Genomic DNA, 21,289 nt, shown 5'->3' with positions numbered 1-21,289 from the left:
TGAGGAGTGGGCGGGGTCTGCTCTGATGCATCACACACGTACCAGCACAGCAGGACTGATCCTCTCTCCCTCTCTCTCTCTCTCTCTCTCTCTCTCTCTCTCATTCTCCCTCCCCCTCTCTCTACCTCTCGCTCTGCCTTTCATACATACGCCAGAGCGCAGACTGCAGCAGAACGCAGGGCCAGTAGGGTTTTCCTCCTTCCTCCTCATCCAGAAACAGCCGAGAAACCAGAGAGACAGTTACCCGCTGAGGAGGAGACAGACGTTATTCATGGAGGATCCACTGAGGAGTACCTGACCCACAAGCTGCCCACTGTGTAGGTGAGTGCGTGTTTATCCCACTGTATATGTGTGTATATGTGTGTCCATACGTGTGAGTTCACTGCAGAAGCAGCAGCACTGCAGATACACCGACCAGGGGCTCAGCTCATCCCTCTCTCCCCTCCCCCCACCCTCCTCCTCTTCCTCTTCATCTCCTCTTCTCTCTTCTCTTGGAGCGTCCATTAACAAGTAGGGACCCATTTCTGGGAGCACAAGGCCGTGTATGTTGTGTGTGATTGTGAGAGAGTAGAATTGGTCTGGCCACACCTGGACTTTAGCAGCTGCAGGGTGGACATGAGGTGCGCTGGATTTTTCTTGCCTCACGAGTGATGTGTGCTCTTGTGAGGCACAAATCAAGCTCACCCCTGGTAATTTTTGAACTGTTTTCAAATAATCTTCCTCCTGCAGGTTTGCATCTGGCTCTGAGAAGCAGTTGTGTGGCCTCCTACACGTATCCCTCCTCCGGGACTGGCCCACTCCCTCCCTACCTGCCCCTCGTCCTCATTTAAGGATAGGATGCCCGGCTCTGCGCCCCTGTGCTGAGGAGGCGTCAGCGGGCAGCAGTATGGGCGCTGTGCTGGCCGGCATCCCCACCACCCCCTCCACCACCGATCTGCCACCACCACGCTGCCCCACCGAGACGGGCGCTCCCCCCAGCCCCGCTGATGGGCGAAGACACTGACGCCACCCCGACGCTCAACCACCGCGGCTTCCTCCCCGACCACAACTATGTGACTGAAGGTAAGAAGATGACAGAGGAAGCTGCATGTGTCTACATGTTACAAAGTGTGTGCTTAAGTGTGCCCCCATGTGAGTGTGTATATATGTATTGGACCTCTGGAGAGAGTGTGTGTGTGTCTGTTGGACAAAACAAAATCAGGACGGCTTCATAATCTTCTGTAAGCTCTGTGTTGATCAGTGTTCAGACAGAGTTACAGACAGAACAACAAGAACTTAGGAGCAAAACACTCTCTGCAAAATAAAACCATCTGAGGCAAGTTTTCTTCTCGACCTTCCCTCCTCTCATACTATTTTCTTTTTGTGTCTTTCACCTTTTGTTTCTGTTTTGTTTATTTGTATTTTTCTTTTCCACTTTCTTTCCTTGTGTAACACAGCTGTTTTGTTACACCGCAGGGAAGAATTGATGTGGCCTGTGTCCGTCTGTATATCTCTGTTTGGGTCTGTATGTCAGAGACAGAGAGTGGGAGAATATTGTTTTTTTACTGTGACAGCAGAAATTTCCAGAAAAACTAGCCAGAAATGTCCCCCTCATTCGTTTGTGGTCATTGTTCTTCATGTCATCTCTCATATTGTGATAGAGTCACACACATGAACACGCTGTTAGTCTCTCCTCTTGAATATAACAGGCGGGGGAAGTCCAGCAGCACTCAAGCCGTGCAAACCACTGAATTCCTTTGGTTTGTTTCGTAAAACCGATGGATTATAACCCTGGATAACCTTCTTCTAATCTCAATTACACCACTAATCTCACCTGCACACCAGCTTCCCTGTCTGCCTTCCTGCCTGCCTGCCTGTCGGTCGGTCTGTCCCCAATCTGTTTCTTACACTCAGCTCATTGTTCGCCACGCCTCTCAGACCAGAACAGCGGATTATCATTTGGGGGTCATGAATGTGTTGTGAGCTCATTTGTGATCATCGTATCACTGCAGAAAGGGAATTATGCTTCCTGTGCTATAATACAATTTCCCTCACACAGAAGCACATACTGTAGTCAGGGGAGACCTGTAGTGCTGCCTGTTGATTGTGTGTAAATGTGTGTGTGTGTGTGCATTCAACATATTGTATTGCTGAGATTGAAGAATGTATATGTGTGTTTGTCTTTGTTTGTCTGTGTGTGCGAGTGTCTGTCTCTTCTTTTACATACAGTATTTCCATGACCAATATGTGTCTTTGTCCATTTCAGACAAGGATTGTCCTGAAATAGTGGCAGGAAATCAGTCTTAACATCCATCACCAACCATCCATTATTGCCATAGCAACAGTCCGTGATGATAAACATGCTGCTTTTCATGCTTGGCCGATATGATTGACAGGTCGTCTCCACCCACCAATAATGGCAGTATTAATTATTCCACACATCTCAGGCAGGCACAGACAATATTCAGGGTGAATTGCTGATGAGCTCACACCAAGGTGAACACACCACTGAACACTATCGGTCTGACAGGGCTGTGCAACATATGGACGGCCTAAAAAGAGATAGTTGCAGAAGAAGAAGTGCAAATTGTGCTCTAAAAATCAATCTCACAGGAATTCCCTTAATGACCAAAGAATATAATTCCCTATCACAAATAAACAAAATGATTCATTACCTGCCTCTTATTCTACATCCACTCCAACCCCCTCCACCTTTCCTCCATGTTCACCCCATCCCCCGTACTCCTCCCCATTTCCATCCCCCACTGCCTCCCCCTCCCGCCCTCTCTTTCCCCATCGGTCCTCTAATGCAACTCGCAGCATTGCCCGGTGCTGAAGTGGCGCGTCTGCCAAACAATTATCCAACAGTGCTCTAAAGGCTGCTCAAACACAATGTGCCTCTGTATGTGTGTGTGTTAAAGAGACAGACAGAGTGAGGTGGTGCATGTGATTTTATGTTTGGGTGTATTTTGTTAGCTCCTGTGTGTCTCCATCTTTTTTTTTTTTTTTTTTTGGTCTGTGTTGCCTTCATATTCATGTCCATGTCTTTGAGTGCATACTGTGTGTCTTTTTGTTTGCTCACGTCTGTGAGTGTGTGTGTGTGTGTGGGTGTGTGTCTGTTAGGGTTTTCTGTGTGTGTGTGTGTGTGTGTGTGTATATGTGTGTGTGCGCATACATAACTGTGTCTGTAGATCTTCCCATGGGGATTCCCCTGCCCTTTAACTCTTACAGGGGAGGGATGCTTAACCTCCCTCTACCTTAAAGTCCCTCCCCTCCCTTCTTCCCTCCATCTCTTACTCCCTTCCTCCTTTTGCCCTCTTTGCTACAACCTCACCTCCGACTGGAGTGGCCTTGGGTTCAAGGATGAATGAGGAAATAATAACTACAATTGTACATTGCATCAAAGTTCAGAATTCTGACATTTTTGACAATTTTGCATATAGATTATTTATGATTGTTTCCGTTTCATAAATAATGCAAGCACACTAACCCCATTGTTATTGTGCTCCATATACAAAAGTATCAATGCTGTTAATAGTAAATCTAAAGGTAAAGCTAAACTAAAAAAACAGCCTAGTTTTTAGATTGAATGTAGTTGATTTTGAAAAGGTTTCAGAAAACCTCAGAGCTTGGAGAATTCCTCAGTTACCTGTAGAGAGGGCGCCTGGACACCATACTGCAAGAGCAAAGGAGGTAAAACCAATAAGAACTGAATTAAAGCCAAATGTGTACTATGCCCAATGTAAAAACAACAAATAGGTATAAATATGAATTGTATATGTAACTCTAAAAGTAAACATTTGCTGATAGCAGCATCTCTAACGTGAATACTCACTTGCTTGTCTTCATTTCATATAATTTCAAACTGTATTCCTTTGGGTTTCAGCTTAACAATTTAAATAAATTGCTTTGGGCTTTAGAAACCTGTGATGAGCAGATTTAACTGACCGATTAATCAATAATGAAAATAATTGTTAGTCATCATACCTGTATGTAAGTAAGTGAGCTTTGTCCAGCTGTCACTGCTCTTTTGCAATTGTCAGTCATTGTCACCTCTGGGAAAATGTGAGAGCTATCTACACTTCTACCTACTAAGACACATTGAGACTCTGTCCCACGAGCTGTCTGTCTCTGTCTATCCTGCATGTCTTTTAGCCTTCCTGCCAAACCCAACATGTGGATACATCATGTTGTATAGATACAGAATGATCATAAATACACCGTCAGTATTTTTTTCTCTGGTGAGTACTCATGGCCAAATGTGGTGATGCAGTAACTCAGTCCCTACCCTTAACCCCACCCACCCTCCCCGGTCCTCCCCGGTCCTCCCCGGTCCTCCCTGGTCCTCCCTGGTCCTCCCTTCCTTCCTTCTTTCCTTCCTTCTTTCCCCTCTGCTCCTCCCTGTTGCCCCCCTCCCTCCCCTCCATCCTTGCTCCTCTTGCAGGGCTGCTCCTGGCTATAGCCTGAAGAGCTCCGCCCATCCTGTCCACCCCTCTCCACCCTGGAGTCCTCCCCCAGGATGTTGAGCCCCATCCAGGTCCTGTGCTCCGACATCACTACCCTTTCTCTGGAGCCCGAGCCGTTTGCCTCTTACACTGAAGGTGTGTGCTCTATCCTCTTCTATCCCGAAGGTCGTATCTATGTCGCACAGTTGCGCCACATGACCCCAGTGTGAGACATGAGAGCTAATGTGTGTGGGCGGTTGGATGTGAGAATGTGTGTGTGTCATTAGGTGTGCGCGTGTGTCAGGTGAGTCTGAGTGTTATAAATATCTTAAAGATCACTTTGTCTCTGTCTGTCTGCCTCATCCTTTTTGTGTGTCTCTATTTTTGTACCTGCCTTTTTATTTTTGTCTCAGTCTGCTTGCTTCAGTGTGGCCTGTGTGTATGTGTGTGTGTGTGTGTGTGTGTGTGTGTGTGTGTGTGTGTGTGTGTGTGTTTGTGTGAGATTGATTTCTTTAAATAGTTTGACCAGACGACACCCCGTCTCCTTCAAAGCACAGCTATCTTACTTCTTAATACGGCGGAAGATACTCACAGACATCCATGCACACATACACAGACACACTCTCTAAACCTCTACACACATATATACTGTACATGTACAGTGCAGACATTCGTACGCACACACACATACATAGGGTTACAACTAACGTTTTTTTTTCGCATTTTTTTTATCACTTCACCTGCGGATTATTTTTTCAATTTGTTAATTAACCGTGTGGTTTATAAAATGTCTGAAAATGGTGAAAAATGCCTGTCACAATCCTCCAGAGCCTTCAAACTGCTTGTTTTTTTCTGACAAGAAGTCTAAACCCAAAGGTGTTTAGTTTGTTGTTGTAAAAGACAAAAAGAAACAGCTAAGATTAACATGTGAGAGGATGAAACCAGTGAATTTTAAAAAATGCCTAAAAAACGACAACGAATTCATCAAATATCGAACTGGTTTGCAGAGTAATTTCCTGTCTACTAATTGTTTCTGCTCTACACACATCGGCACAGAGAGAAACGAGTGGCAGCGTAAAAAAAGGGCTTTTCTGAATATGGGATTACATTTCAGTATTTATGAGGCGTCGACACATAATCTCAGTTTTCAGTATCGCCGGGGTTATATTGGATGTAAACCAGCTAAGCTTCTAATCTTTTTTATGTTACAGTCTCACAAATCTGTTGGAAAAACAAATTGATTTTTATCAAATATGAATCACACATTGCAGCTTCGAGAATTCATGCAGCTAGAAGAAGTCAAAGCAGGATTACAGGTGTATTTCACACATGAAGCTGGCTTGGTTTATGATTCTAATTGTTTGTGTCTATAACCATTAGGCTCACACCAGCTCTGCTCCATTGTGCCGATGTGTGTTTGGAGAAATGGCGGATTCCCTGCTGTGCTGGGCTTAAATCCCTCCTCTCCACACATGTGTACCTCTAACACAAACACATGCACCAGTTTTTTTTCCCAGATAACTCCAAAACTGCAGGACAGGGATCAATTTAACGTCTCCCTCCGGCAGTCTCCCCCCTCGTCTCCCTCGCTCCCTCCTCTCTCCCTCCAACCAGTTTATTTCTCTACAGGGTAATTGAGTACACACACTTGTGCACACATACACAGGAAATGCGGGGTGCTGGAGCTGCAGCGTGCACACACACTCGCCAACACACACACCCATCTCCTGCTGAGTGGTGGCTTGTCCTCGCTTTTAAGGAGTGTGTGTTTTTGGCTCGGCTTTAATGGTCTGTGTTTACCCAGACCTAAGATATCTATAATTGGGACTGTAGGACGTCTGCTCCCCTCTCTGTCCCCACAGTAGCCTTAACAAAAAGAACTAAGGAAATCCTCCTCCCTCGACCTCCGCCACCACCCTCAGACATCCCATAAACCTCCTCTCCTCTCCTCTCAAGAGTGTCTGCCTTTTTGTAGCCCCAGATGAGCACTAATCTTAATGTGAATAATACAGACTGTTTGGAACTAACGGTCATTTTTATTATCAATTAATCTGCCTATTCTTTTCTTGATTAATCGATTCATTTTTGCTTTAGAAAATGTCAGAAAATATTGAAAAATGCTTATCACAATTTCCTGAAGCCCCAGGTGGCATCTTCAAATTGCTTGTTTTGTCCAACTAATTGTCTGAAACTTCGATATTCAGGTCTGTTCATTCATTATCACATCAGACAACAAAAACAGCAAATTGAGACGCTGGAATTAGAGAATGTTTGTAATTTTTCCTTGAAAATGTATCAAATGAATTAGAAAAAATAGCTGTGATTTATTTTCTGTTGATTATAATTAATAAATTACTTAAACCATTAATGAATTATCAAAATAGTTGTGATTTATTTTCTTTTGATCAACTAATCGTTTCTCCCTACGACATTCTTTTGATTGTTGAGGAGCTGCTATCCTTGTAAACACCTGACAGTGCATTTGAGTGTTTGTTTTTTATCACTTGTGCATGTTTTCTTTTATACTTCTCCGTGTCATTGGGTTCATTCATGTTTGTGTGTTGTTTTGTGTTGATATACACTGTATGTGTGGGCGCGTGCACTTGCAGTCACAGTGTGTTCCCCCAGCTCCTGCAGTGGGCCGATGAGTCAGACAGGCCTGCTGATGCTAATGGACTGTCTGTGGGAGACGGACACAGCTAGCTGGCTATACTGCACACACACACACACACACACACACACACACACACACACACACACACACACACACACACACACATCTACACTATAAGACATTGACTTACAGCTTGACAACCTAACAGACAGTCACACACACACACTCATATTACATCAGTACAGTGCACTCCACTCTTGGAGGAGAGCCACAGCGCTCATGATGATGATTGTTTCTTCAGTTGTTGTTTGTATTCTTAGTGGTTTATTTTTCTGTAGTGCTCTTCTAATAAAGAGCATCAGAGAGACAGATGGGTGTGAGCTGTGTGTGTGTGTGTGTGTGTGTGTGTGAGAGAGAGAGTGAAAGAGGGAACCACAGAAAGATAAAGAGGCTTCAGGTTGAGAACAGACAGAGGATGAGAGAGGAGAGTGTGTGCGCTCCATATTTTATTCAGCTGTATTGTGTGCTGCTCCTGTGGTTTTGCTTAGCTTAGCTCTTTCTCTGTGCGACTTGAGTGGAGACAGTTATCTGTAAATGTGTTGGGTGTGCACACACACAAAAGCATCAAGCACACACATTAGCTGTGCATCATTACGTGACTGTGTGTTCTTGAAGTCCATGTATAGGGGTCTGTTTTTGTATGGCCATCATGTGTGTGCGCATGCATTCATTTACCGAATATCCTCAATTTGGACTATAGCGTGTGCTCCACCTCCTGGTATTAATTTAACAATGTTTGTTAGTGGACAAAACTGCTGCGGCATAATTATTTTACCACGCTCCTTCTTCCTGCGAGAATTGGATTGATGAATCCCACTTCCTCCTTCGCCAGACTGCCATATACGGCTAACCGCTACGAGTACCGCTGCTACTGGTTGGCTCAGCCTGTTACCATGGCAACCCCTGCTCACCGAAGGACCCCCTCCGCCCCAGCGCCTCTTCCCTCCACCATCTCTCTCTCCATCCTTCCCATTCTTCCACCACCAGCATCACCACCACTACGTTCACACTAACATGCAGCCAGGCAGCAGAGTGCCGTGGGGGAGGAATAAGAGAGAGAGAGAGAGATGAATGTGGAGAGACAACCAAGATGAAAATAAGAGAGTGAAATGGGGCAAAAGAGAGAAACTGGGGAACAAGAGATGAGAGATGACAAAGAATGTGTGGGGGGAGAGGGATTGAGAGAGCGAGAGAAATTGAAAGTGGAGAATAAAGAAGGTACTGCAGTGACTGAGAGATCAAGAAAGAGTGCAATGACTAGTGGAAAATGATGGAGAGAAAGAGGCAACCAGTAATACATGAAGTGTGTGGGGAACAGGTTGTGAATAAGGTTGTGTTGGTGGAGAGATTGAGGAGTAGTCCCTGCCTCCCCTCATCATAAAATCTCTCCCTCTCAAGGCCACCACAAAATAGGAAAGGCTACAGCTTTGAATCACTGCGACTCTCAACAAATACGCTCTATTTATATTACAGTCAATGCTTATTGAGGACCATGTTCTTTTCTATCAAAACTGAGCTCAGTGGACTCCTTTGTTGCAGGCTTCGTGGGATACAGAATCTGAAATGAGTCTTATTTTTAAATCTAATCTATGACATTTTTGAAGATGTTATTTGATTATTTGGTAGTAGCAGTAGCAGATTTGAGCTTTTTGTTGTATAAAAATCTCTATGAGGTTTGGAGGCCGCAACTCTAGGTCAGTGAGAATGCACCTGGTGGCAGATATGCCTGTGGGTTGTGGAGCTTGAACATAATTTGAACATACTTTGACTAGTTTTCACTAAAAAAGACTGTATTGCCTGGTTTTTATGTCCCACAATTTTATGCAGGAAAATTGGCATAAAGACAGCTTGAGAGCGTTTGTTGTGACTGTGGTTGATTATGAACATTTTGAAGATTACCTAGTCACTGAAGTCATCGCCATGGTGATCAGCAGTCTGTCCTTAACGCTGCCTTTGTATTTACAAGTGAGAAAACAGTCCAACCACAGATTTGAAACTTCACAGCTGAGCTGAACATTCAGTTCACTTCTGTCAGTAAACTGACTGGACTTTTGCTTTGATCAGAAATGAGGTTTAGGGTGACTGAGAAGCCTAAATGTAGCCTGAATGTAGGAAGACGACAGAGCAGGTCAAAATATGAGCCTACATCAAATATTTACATGATGATGGAGTTTTAAATTTATCCATTCATGACCATGGCGTTCTTGATTTTGGAGGGTCAGCAGACTAGCAAATGACCTAACCTAGTGTGGCTAGTTTGAACTTTTTAAGTTTTAGATGACCTTAGATGATACCAGGTTAGCTACATCCTCTCATACTACCTCTCTTTCACTGAACACCAGTTTATCATTTCTTTGAAAGAGATTCAACCATTGAGAGCAGCTCTGTCTGCAAATAGATATTTATAAATAAAACTTAAATCTGGTGTACAAAGGGGAAGTGGAAGGAGGATAAGTAGACAGAAGGACAAGGAGGAGATTACATGCAACGTTAAACCAGATTCAAGCTTCAGATCTCTTCATTAGACGACACAACCAAGTGCTTTCTATTTCATGTTCTGTGTACTGGGCGATGCAGGAAGGTCCACTGAAAGCACTGAGACGGTAAATGCTAAGTGGATAATAAAGTACTCCTCGTATTACAGTGTTGTCACTGAGTCAGACTGTGTTGGTGTTTCGGGACACAGAGCCAGTGATGGAGACAATGTCGCAAATATGGAAAATGACATTTGACTGATATTGAATCACGAAGGTCAATACACACACTGAGTTACATTTATAATTTAAGACACTACAGAGATTATATAGTATATAATTATTCCTTATACACACACACACACACGATGAACTCAAGTGCTACTGTAATCTACAGGAGTGTCATAGTGTGAGTCATTGTGTATGTGTCATACTGGAACACTTAATGTGAAACGGCTGTGTGTGTGTGTGTGTGTCTCTTGGATTGGATGTTTTGACGGGCTAATGTGTACTGTATAATCTGACTTTTCACACAATAGCACAATATTTGTGTTAGGGCACAAATATTGTTTTATTCTTCTTATTAATTTGCATATTTTAATCCACTTACTTGTTAATGCATTGACTGTTGACTCAGTTTAATAATTTAGAGTCAGATAAACAGATTATACAGATGAATGATGATGTGTGGTCAGTTAGCTAATGGCTACTCTCTTTCTCTGCCGTTCTTTGCTCTCATGCTACATCTCTCTCTCTCTCTGTCTCTCTCTCTCTCTTCTTCCATCTTTGTCTCTATGTCTCTCTCTCCCCAGCTGATATCATCTCCACTGTTGAGTTCAACCACACAGGAGAGCTCCTGGCCACAGGGGACAAAGGAGGCCGTGTGGTCATCTTTCAGAGGGAACCTGAGGTAGACACACACACACCGGCACTCACACAACATTTATTTATTTATATATATATATATATATATATATATATACACACTGTTCCCCTCCAGCTACAGTCTAGATTGATTGATAAATAGTTGATCCTCCTGCTGTGTCAGAGAGTGTATCATTATAGCTGTGCAGAGTCCGTGCTATTTCTTCACACAATCAAGGTGACACAGACTGGCTCACTTTGATTGTACATTGTGAGCACGTGCACATTTTCCTCCCCACATTTTCACCTCCTTTTCTTTCCGCAGAGCAAGACTGAGCCATTCTCCCAGGGAGAGTACAATGTCTACAGCACCTTCCAGAGCCATGAGCCCGAGTTCGACTACCTTAAGAGTCTGGAGATCGAGGAGAAGATCAATAAGATCCGATGGCTGCCTCAGCAGAACGCCGCACACTTCCTCCTCTCCACCAATGGTGAGAGACCACACACACACACACACACACATCCGTCTTAGAGGAGCCAGGAAGATGTGGAAGTAGTGATGTGCTTGGATAATACAAATGTTCATGTTTTTAAAAGGCATTATTTGAGCTCTCACATCAAAGTTACCATTGTTTCTCCCTTTAACAAATGTGTGACAGAGTGAAGTGCCTGTGAAACAGCTGTGTTGAGTGCTGAGTTGAAATTAAGACCGTTATTTGAGTTTCTCAGGAGAGCAGATTTTTCCCTCATCTAAAGAGGGAAGAGTTGCTGCTCTTGTTGCGTCACATTTCTATGGTGCATTAGGAGTTCCCATCATCAGTTTACACTCTGACTTTATGGCTATATTGGAGGATCTATAGATTTTCCCTGAGCGTCCAGTTATTGATTTATTTAAGTACTATATTATTTATGATTGAAGGTATGAAAAATATAAGCCCTGCCTCAGCAGTTGGGTAATGCTGCTGCTGGACTGCTTGCTGTCAATTTTTCAATATAATACAGAGGCTTTCTGTGTCTGCCAGTGTTGATAAAACAAAACCTCGCTGATAGCTCATTCAGAGCTTCAGAGTCCAAGCTGTCTTTCAGAGCTGACAGTTTGAAGTGTGGTGGATTATCTCGTCTATTAAGTCATTTATTTTGGGTTCAAGTGCCTCAATTGACTGTGTCTTTATGCTAAAATCCTAAAACAGCTATTTTTTGAATAATTTTAGGCTTTTAACGTTACCAGTTTGAGATGAAATTCTATTTACCCTACTTTTATATGTTTGATCACATCTAATCTGACATCTCCAGATACCTTTTATTAATTTATTCCACTTTCATATTATATTTGTTCTTTTCTGAGTGCTTAATGTCCCTGTGTGTTTCATAGATAAGACCATTAAGTTGTGGAAGGTGAGTGAAAGAGACAAACGGCCGGAGGGATACAACCTGAAGGATGAGGAGGGTCGCATCAAGGACATGTCCACTGTCACCTCCCTACAGGTAACATACATACATATACATCCATCTATCTATCTATCTATCTATCTATCTATCTATCTATCTATCTATCTATCTATCTATCTATCTATCTATCTATCTATCTATCTATCTATCTATCTATCCATCTATCCATCTCACTTTAAAACATTCACAAATGCAGTCACTTGTGCAGCATAACTGGGTCAGTGGGTACAGATGTGTTTGCATGTGCAAAAATGGGTCACTGGCACAATGGTACATGTGTGTATGCGTGAGTGTGTGGGGGCGGAGAAAACCTCTATTTGCAGCTATACAGAACAGCAACACAACATCTGGATCTAAATTAGTCAAAGCATGAGTACACACACATTGTGCCCATGCGTGTGCGTGTGCATGTATAGTATGTCCTTCTTTGTAGACATGTGTGTGATTGGTGATGGTGCTCCCACTGTGCCGCATGAAAATAAGGACACACATTTAAGCTGTGTATAAAAATGTAAATCATGCATCGACAAAGATGTTGTGTGTTAATGCAAATGTCAAGATATGATAATGCAGCCAAACGAGCTTGAAGTCATGCACTGAATTGGCTGTTGATTTTGCCATCAAGCGAGCAAGTTAGGTTTCTAGCAATAATGCATTATTGATGTCAGAGGAAGAAATGCATTAAAAATGTATTCATGATACAATAAAATTATTTAAATTGAATCTACTGTCTGTATCTTTGTCATCGTTCCTCTCCTAATCAGTTAAATGTGGTGACAAACCGTCCTCTCTTTCTGTCTTTGCCAGGTGCCGGTGTTGAGGCCGATGGACCTGATGGTGGAGGTGAGCCCACGGCGAGTGTTTGCCAACGCCCACACCTACCACGTCAACTCCATCTCCGTCAACTCCGACTATGAGACCTACATGTCAGCTGACGACCTGAGGATCAACCTCTGGCATCTGGACATCACCGACCGCAGCTTCAGTATCCTTTGTGGGCCGTAGGGTGCCTGCCGAGTGAATAGAAGACATACGACATACATGCAGTCATGTAGGCATGAGCGAGAACACACACATAAAAGCAGGAATATATTTATTAAAGCACAAGGACACAGATAATTCATGCACACATTGATACTTACACATGCTCAATACTCGATCCCTGCCCACACCCACACTCACACGATAAATTCCCACATTGCAAATCCCACTTTAAAGAAATGCACAAAGACACACATTGTTGGGGGAGGGGAATATTATTCTTGAGGAGTGAAAATGTAGCTTAATGAATAATTCAAAGCCTGCATAAATATTTCAGCCCCGTTCTGAGTTCTAATCCAGCTCAATAGGACACAGCACAGTCACATCCCTGACCCAGACAGGATTTATAATATTACAATTTATCTGAATATGGAATTACTTTCCTCTCAACAACCCCCCCAAGACATATTAATATTGGTTTGCTTTATTTCTTTTGTAAATGATTTACGTTGTGTTCATTCTGTATACATTTGCATACACTCATGTTTTTATTGTGTATGTGGATCATGGAGATGTGGGGGTTTCCACATGAATTCAAACACAATCTAATTAGTTTCTTGTTGAGTCAGTTAGTGAATAAAATTGGTAAAAGGGTGAATGAATGAATGGATGAATATGTACACACAGTATGGTAGACTTCAACAGGTAAAAACAGTTCAGGTGAAACAAACTGCAGGCCCTGGGAAGTCAATTCCTCTTTGTCGTTTTCCTGAGCGACGCGCTCTCTCAGACATTGTGGACATCAAGCCAGCCAACATGGAGGATCTGACGGAGGTGATCACAGCGGCTGAGTTTCACCCCCACCACTGTAACCTGTTTGTCTATAGCAGCAGCAAAGGCACCCTGCGCCTCTGTGACATGAGAGAGGCAGCGCTGTGCGACAAACACTCCAAATGTGAGTAAACCTGCTGAGAGCTGCGAGACATACATATTGTGTTTTTTTCCCTCCAAATGGGCCTTTAAGCTGGTTTTTACTGGTAGTTTAGCAGGTTTTAGTCTATGAGAGAGTAGAGTATGAGTAAGAGAAACTTGCTTTAGCTGCTGATCATTTTTCAAAGCATACTCTAAGCTTTTAGATGTATTTGACCGATCTTTAAGTTTCAGAATATACAGCCCATGGTTTTAGTTATTGCCCGCATGGTCAGTTGGTTCACCACTTTTTCCCAGACTGAAATATCTCAACAACTTTTGAATGGATTGCTATGACCTTTTATACAGACATTCGGCAGAATAAATTGTCATCACTTTGGGATCCCCTGACTTTTCATTTATTGCATGAAAATCAACTTGCAAAGACTTGTTTAAGATACCATATCCATCACAGTGGAACATTATCATTAGTTTGCTTCATTTGTGTATGGATATGTAGTTAAGAGCAGGGAATGTGTACAGTTTAGGAGCACAGTATGTCTCTTTTGGAAAAAATTTTCACCATTTAGTGATATTTCTTTCCACAGCAGGTCCATTATATCCATAATATAGAACAGAATTAGTTTACTCACAAATCTGGTGTCCTTAAAGGACTAAAGGCTTATGGTTTTCCTTTTTTAACCATTTTTGTCCCTGAGCATCCCAACAAGCAGCAAGGGGTTTAATTTTTATATTGTTATATTCAATGAAAAGTTGAAATGTGCTGATGTTTATACACAGAAGCATTCAGACAGCAGCACCTGTCCATAAACATACAGACGTCGCCTGTATTGTCTGTCTGCCTCATAGACTACAGTCGGATGAAGTCACTCACTCACTCACCCTCCTCTCCCTCTCTCTCCCTTATTCTCTCCCTCCAGTGTTCGAGGAGCCCGAGGACCCCAGCGCCCGCTCCTTCTTCTCCGAGATCATCTCCTCGGTGTCGGATGTCAAGTTCAGCCACAGCGGTCGCTACCTGCTCACCAGAGACTACCTGACTGCCAAAGTCTGGGACCTCAACATGGAGAGCAAGCCCCTGGAGACGTACCAGGTGTGTGAAAAGCATGAGAGTGTTACAATACAAAAAACATGAGAAAGAATCAGTAATCAGTAGTCGAGGAAGCATTGACATATTTTTGTCCACTCATCTCCTAGAGGGCTGAAATCATTGCAGATCATACTAATATAATGATCATCAGTTTTCTACAACTTTAACCCAGTATAAGCTGGTATACACTGTATACACTGCGGACTGGTGTTCCAATAACTACTTTTGGCACACCACAAATATACAGCTGCATGTTCAAGCAGAACATTGAAGTTGTGGTTGCCCTAGTTTATTGGCTGCTTTATTCTTCCTTCATCTGCCGACTGTTAACATTCAATCACAGCCAATAGCCTTTGTAACCCGACACTTCTCATTATTACTCTGCTGATACTCTCATGCCAACACCACATGCTGCTGCATCATTTTATTTAAATACATAAATGAAGATCACAAATCACAATTTCCTAACATTTCTTTTTGTTCTCTCTTGAAAGCCATTATGGACATGTTTTTCAGTTTTTCTATAATGTACCTGGATTACAGTTCATTTGTCCACATCTGTTGTGTTATTTATTCAATCCATATAGTTCAGTATTGTTTCCCATAAAAGGTTTAGCACAGAGCAGTCCCACAGAGCTTTGGGGAGAGTGCCTTCTGTTCTCTTACACCAACTCCTTTTGTTTATGTGTGTTTAAAGTTACAGATTGGCAGCAAATTCAAGGAAAAACATGAAAACAAATTAGTGAAGAAACATAACAAATGCAGGCGCTTCTATGCACAACATGAAGGGTCACTGAATGGTCTCGTGACTTTGATATATTATGGCCTTTGGAGTCAGCAGATCTCAACTGAACACCTATAGGAGCTTTTGGACTGAGTCTCCACCATCATGTTGCTGCTCAGATTATTCGAACAGAGCTTCTTCTACCTAATCAAACTGTACGAAAGAGCCATTTGAATTAAATGTTCACATTCTTGACTGTTACGTTGTCCAAACTGCTAGATGACCAGCAGAAAGAGGGCATTGTCATCCTGGAAATATTCCTGACTGCAGACAGAAATGAATCATGGGAAGACGGTTGTTTCTCAGAATCACAGTACTTACTGAAGATTAGATTTTTCCCAAACCCTTTAAGGATAATTGGATTGATTACTCGCCAGAGAATGCACTTCTTCTTCTCACCAGTAACTCGCTCTGGCCTCAGTTTTTAACTTTGAACTGTTATCTGTTGATGCATCTGTGTGTGTGTTTGGCAGATTAATGCATGCGTGACAAACACAAACAGTAAATTATCATTATGCCGTGTATACAGGATACAGATTAAGTGGGCTTGACATGCTGTTGAAAATGTACACATACAAAAAACTACTAAGCTGGTAAAAGAGCATTTTTTTCTATTTTTGCCTGTTATCTTTACACATCCACACTCACTTTGTCTCTTGTGTCACTTCTAAATGTTTACAATAGGCCACACCAGCTTCTGTTTATGCTTTTATGAGCAGTAGAAGTATTTATCAACTCCTTTTTTCAGTGTGTGTTTAGTATTCCTGCCACGGGCATGTGGGTGAACATGTGTGTGTGTGTGTCTGCCTGACGTGTGAGGGCCCATGAGGTAGCCAGGAGTGGGAGGCTAAGACGCACTGGAGCTATTTATGGGCTACCGAGCCTCCACTCATGAAGTGAAACGGGAAGGAGGGATACCTTACACAGCGCCCGACACCTAGATCTGCAATGCAGCACGGAGAGGGAGGACAAGGGGGGAGGGAGGGAGAAGAGATGGGTGAGGGTTTAGGAGGGAGTGTGAGGATGGTGTGATGGGAGGAAGAGAGAAGGATGAGGGGAGAGTTTGTAAATGACAGGATGAGAAAGAGGGATGGCCGAGGTTAAATGTAGTAAAAGGAGGGCAGAAAAGGGATTTCACAGCTAAGCTGCTCTTACTTTGGTAAATGTACACTCCTGCTGGAACTGGAAAAATATGCACAAATCCACGAGTGATGAGGCACTGTACTCTAAATCAGAGATCATGCAGACTGGAAAAAACAAAAAAAAGACTGTATATTCGACTTCAGCTGACACAGTATCATTTCACCCCGAGCAGAAAGACCCACAGGGGAAAACCAAAATGTCACCAGGTTTGATGTACAACCGTGAACCGACCTCAGCTTGACCGTTTATCGATTGTGAGGCGGCTGTTGACTGCTGACTTTATGCAGAATGTGAAAATAGGGGGCTGAGGGGGCTTAATGCAGAGCGCGGCAGCTGGAGGAAGGTGTAGGTTTCCACCCTTTGCATCACCGAGCGGACACAGTGCTGACACAGGCAGCTCGGACCAAAGCACCAGGGAAAAGAGTTATTAGTCAGTGAATATATATGTGTGTGTGTGTGTGTTCACATGTGTGTCTCTATTAGCATGCCCTCGGCGGGTTTGGATGTTAATGGATTTACTGATATGGAAAAAGGAGTTTAGATTAAAATATACTCCTGGCCCTCGTATTGCTGAGGGCTGGTGTTGTATCTTATTAGAGTTGCCTTCAGGGAGGTTTGTGTTACAACCTGCTCACCTTTAATGTGTTTTGTCTGCTTCGCATGTGTGTGTGTGTGTGTCTTCTGCTCACTCCTCTATTTATCCTTTACATAGAGAGTCAATACCTGGGAGTGAAGCAGCTGTGTGCTGGACTCATTTTTAATCATATCTATGTGTGTCTGTGTGTGTGTTTATCCCTCCAGGTTCACGATTACCTCCGCAGCAAGTTGTGTTCCCTTTATGAAAATGACTGCATCTTCGACAAGTTTGAGTGTGCCTGGAACGGCTCGGACAGGTACCTGAAGCATCTCCATGTGTTTCTATACTTAGATAACTAAATGTCCCAAGATGAGAACATGTACATCTGGTGCTCTTATATATTTGGTGGTTTATAAGTTAATATATAAGGTCACTTCACCCAAATTATAATATTCTACTTATCCATAAAGATGCAATATCTCACCATGCAGATGTTTAATGTGCTGAGGTTTCATGATATCCATCTGTCTATGAAAAATATCACATTTGAAAAGCAGCAATATCTCCTTCCAGACTCAGAGTCATGGTTGCTCTGGATAATAAAAAACAGTTTTCCAAGGAAAGTAGTTCCAGTAAAAACAGGACATTGTTTTTGAAAAGACAAGTTACTTTTGAGTGTTTCAAAAGTTTGTTTTTAAATGCTGTGAGTCAGTGGTGGAACTTAACTTTTGCGGTACTTTACTTGATTTCTACGCCCCCAGAATTCAGCAATACATTTATTTAACAGCCACACTAGTTCATTTTCCAAATTAATATTTTACTTTCAAAACATATAATCACCTTATAAAATATGATGCATTGTTTCAGAATCAATTACTTAACAGTACATAAAGCAGTTGGTGGACATTCAGCATAATGAGAACTTTTACTTTATATATTTTGAGTTCATTTTGCTTATAATACTTTTGTACTTTTACACAAGTAGAATTTGGAATGCTGTCCTTTTACTTGTTATATATAATATATATTTTCGTAGTGTGGTGTTGCTACTTTTACTCAAGTAAAGGATCTGAATACTTCCATCGCTGTGAGCACCACAAATGAATCTTGAATATCTTAAAACTAGTGTAATCATCTGCATGTTCAGATACCTCGATGGCTAAGAAGTCTTTATGTAATTTGTAGGAAGTGACCCTTTACGTTTAGGCATGTAGTGGAGCATTAAGGGTAGTTTGGGAAATTAATGTAGTTCTAACCAGTTTAACTTTGAGAGAGATCAGGGCATTAGTGTGTCTCTAGACTGCAGTAACTGATTCTTTCTCTCCTCCTCCTCTTGCCAGTGTGATCATGACCGGAGCCTACAACAACTTCTTCCGCATGTTTGACCGGAACACCAAACGCGACGTGACCCTGGAGGCGTCAAGAGAGAGCAGCAAACCCCGAGCTGTGCTGAAGCCGCGGAGGGTCTGCGCCGCCGGAGGAAAGCGCCGGAAGGACGACATCAGCGTGGACAGCCTGGACTTCACCAAGAAGATCCTCCACACTGCCTGGCACCCGACCGAGAACATCATCGCCATCGCCGCCACCAACAATCTGTACATCTTCCAGGACAAACTCAACTCTGAGATGCATTAATGAACGGATGTCAGCGGCGGATACAAATGAGTTTACACCTGAACACACAACTATGCCAGAATGTACACATTTACGGACATACACGCACAGGAATATGCCTAACACACACACACACACACACACGCATACGGTCAGAAAACATGCACACATCTAGGTCTACTCTCTGACACACCCCCCTTCACCTCCTCCCCAGCCCCCCCAGAACTGAAAGGACCTAGAAAGGGCTAGAAAGGGAACAGGCTGGATTACAAAATGGATTATGGATTGCAAAATTGTCCGAACTGTGGATTTCCTGATTGTTAACCTCTGGATTGTGCTTGACGGTGTGTTGATTGCTACAGCTCAGCTTCTGAGGGGAATTAACCCCCCCCTCCCTCCCAGACTGGAGAGACGTTTACATGTTTGTCTTTTTGTTTCTTCAGGCTCTTTTGCTTTCTCCTCCTCCTCCTCCTCCTCCTCCTCTCTTTTCTGTATTTGTGTGCTCGAGCAAAGCCTATTCTTATCCCTTGCCCACTGTTTTGTGTAACAAAAACCCTTCGTGGTTGTCTACCAGCGGCACTGATGAAAAATTGGGGCATTTATGTAACTGGCTGTTTGTTTGATTTCAGATCAGCTAATCAGCTACCCCACTTCTGTTTTTGTAACTTCTTGTTAAATGATGTTAATGTTGGTAATTATGATGACAATGAGAATTTAAAATGATATGTGTGATGTGCAAGGATGAAGAACTCGGGACCCTCCCCTCAACCCAAGTGCACCCAGACGCCTCTGAGCTCAACTGGACCGTGTTCAGTGAGGCATAACACTTACAGTCCTGCAGATAGCAGCAGAAGTTAATAGATTATTACACCGCGGCCTAATATGAGGACACACTCTCATAATATCTGCTCCACACACTGTGTTTCAGTCATTAATGTTTTCTCTGCTGGAACAGGCCCTTCAACATCTCAGATAGTGGATTCTGCTTCTGGTCTGGGGGCTGCGTCGTGTGCTACTTTGCCGTTAAATACAAGTCAAATCAAGCAAAAAAAAAGAAAAAAATGATCTAAATAATTTCAACAATCAAGCAAAAAGATGCTGCATGTAAAACCGATTTAGCCTAGGTGTTTATAAATTGACTGACTGACTGACTTGGCTGCCTTCTTAACCATTTAGACCCAGCTGTACAAAGGCTTCAGGGGCCCCGAGGGGCCCCGTGCAGCACGAGCAACCATAGATGACCATAGACCGAGCTCTCCTACCTTTATTTGTGTCTTCGGACACTGAAGCATGTTTACCAGTGTTCGGTTCATACACTTACATGTACATTTTGAATGAAGCCGTCCAAGAATCAGTTTCTACTCGACTGAAACTGAGAACCAAGAAGAATGGGGAATGTTTTCATTAATGTTGTTCTCTAAAAGAAAAAAGAAAAAAAAAATTCAAAGGGCCTAAATGGTGTCTGTATATATCAGTTCTGTTTTTGACATGTATGAGGTTTTGTTTCTTTTTTAACATCCATAAACGGACTGCGGACTCGATCATCTACATTGATGATTGCCTCCAAAGCTACAGCAGAGAGATGATACTCTGATCTCTTCAGCCTTTCTCACTGATTACTTCTCTGATGTGCAGAAGCTTTTATTTTTAGAGAACAGTTTATTCTTTTATTTATCCTTTTCTTTTTTGGAAACATCTGTCAGTTTCACTCCACGTCACTCCGACCAAACTAATGTTGATTCACATATTTTTGTGTTAATGTATGTTGATTACAAAATTGTCAAATGGACAGTTATAAATAATGTTAATATGTTTTTTTCTGAATAAAGATTTCAACGAAATTGCATCCAATGAGCGTACATCTGTGATTTTTATTGCAAAGTAATTATGTTAGACTGGTAATAATTGCCAGGGCCATTATGGAAATGTGCGCACTTTATAGCTTCAATTTATGTGGGGCTATAAGGGGTCATCACTACAGTCTGTGATACTAGAAGTCATTTGGTCTGAGGCACCACCTAGTGACATTACACACTTACTACATCTGGAAACAAAATAATTCTAGCAGATTGTAAACCTCCTAAACCTTTTCTGCAATGCCTCCTTTGGAAGCTGAAGAAATAATGTGTTACTAATTTGCTAAATTAGTAATTAACAAAAAGTACCACATTTCTTTTCTTGATTGCAAATAAAAAAGTTTCTACACCCAAATGACGTGTCTCCTGCTATATTATAACTACATACATTTTCTTGTCTTCCCTGACTTAAGTCTGTCCATCTTGTACTTT

At 42.5% G+C, this 21,289-nt stretch overlaps 1 protein-coding gene across 2 annotated transcripts; it reads left to right on the top strand.

Moving 5' to 3' along the window:
* Window positions 1-986: 986 nt before the first annotated feature.
* On the top strand, window positions 987-19,022 carry LOC139290971 (serine/threonine-protein phosphatase 2A 55 kDa regulatory subunit B gamma isoform). Of its 2 annotated transcripts, none has more exons than XM_070912819.1 (9): window positions 987-1,062; window positions 10,385-10,482; window positions 10,762-10,927; window positions 11,809-11,921; window positions 12,693-12,870; window positions 13,657-13,821; window positions 14,717-14,886; window positions 17,612-17,703; window positions 18,728-19,022. In XM_070912819.1, exons 1-9 carry the CDS (start codon window positions 987-989, stop codon window positions 19,020-19,022), a joined length of 1,353 nt encoding a protein of 450 aa, XP_070768920.1. The 2 variants fall into 2 exon arrangements, with proteins under 2 accessions (XP_070768920.1, XP_070768919.1); XM_070912818.1 differs by lacking the exon at window positions 987-1,062 and adding an exon at window positions 4,499-4,580.
* Window positions 19,023-21,289: the final 2,267 nt, after the last annotated feature.

Source organism: Enoplosus armatus, chromosome 10 (genome assembly GCF_043641665.1).
Source record: "Enoplosus armatus isolate fEnoArm2 chromosome 10, fEnoArm2.hap1, whole genome shotgun sequence".
NCBI lineage: Eukaryota > Metazoa > Chordata > Actinopteri > Centrarchiformes > Enoplosidae > Enoplosus > Enoplosus armatus.
Note: the sequence above shows the minus strand (reverse complement) of the source record. Positions and strands in the feature narration are given on the sequence as shown.

What these genes read in the sequence shown, in the direction of transcription:
- LOC139290971 (XM_070912818.1), top strand. Translation starts at nt 4,499, where the DNA reads ATGTTGAGCCCCATCCAGGTCCTGTGCTCCGACATCACTACCCTTTCT. An exon ending in CATCACCGACCGCAGCTTCA is followed by an intron (nt 12,871 to 13,656) that starts GTATCCTTTGTG and finishes GCGCTCTCTCAG; the next exon opens with ACATTGTGGACATCAAGCCA. An exon ending in AGCCCCTGGAGACGTACCAG is followed by an intron (nt 14,887 to 17,611) that starts GTGTGTGAAAAG and finishes TTATCCCTCCAG; the next exon opens with GTTCACGATTACCTCCGCAG.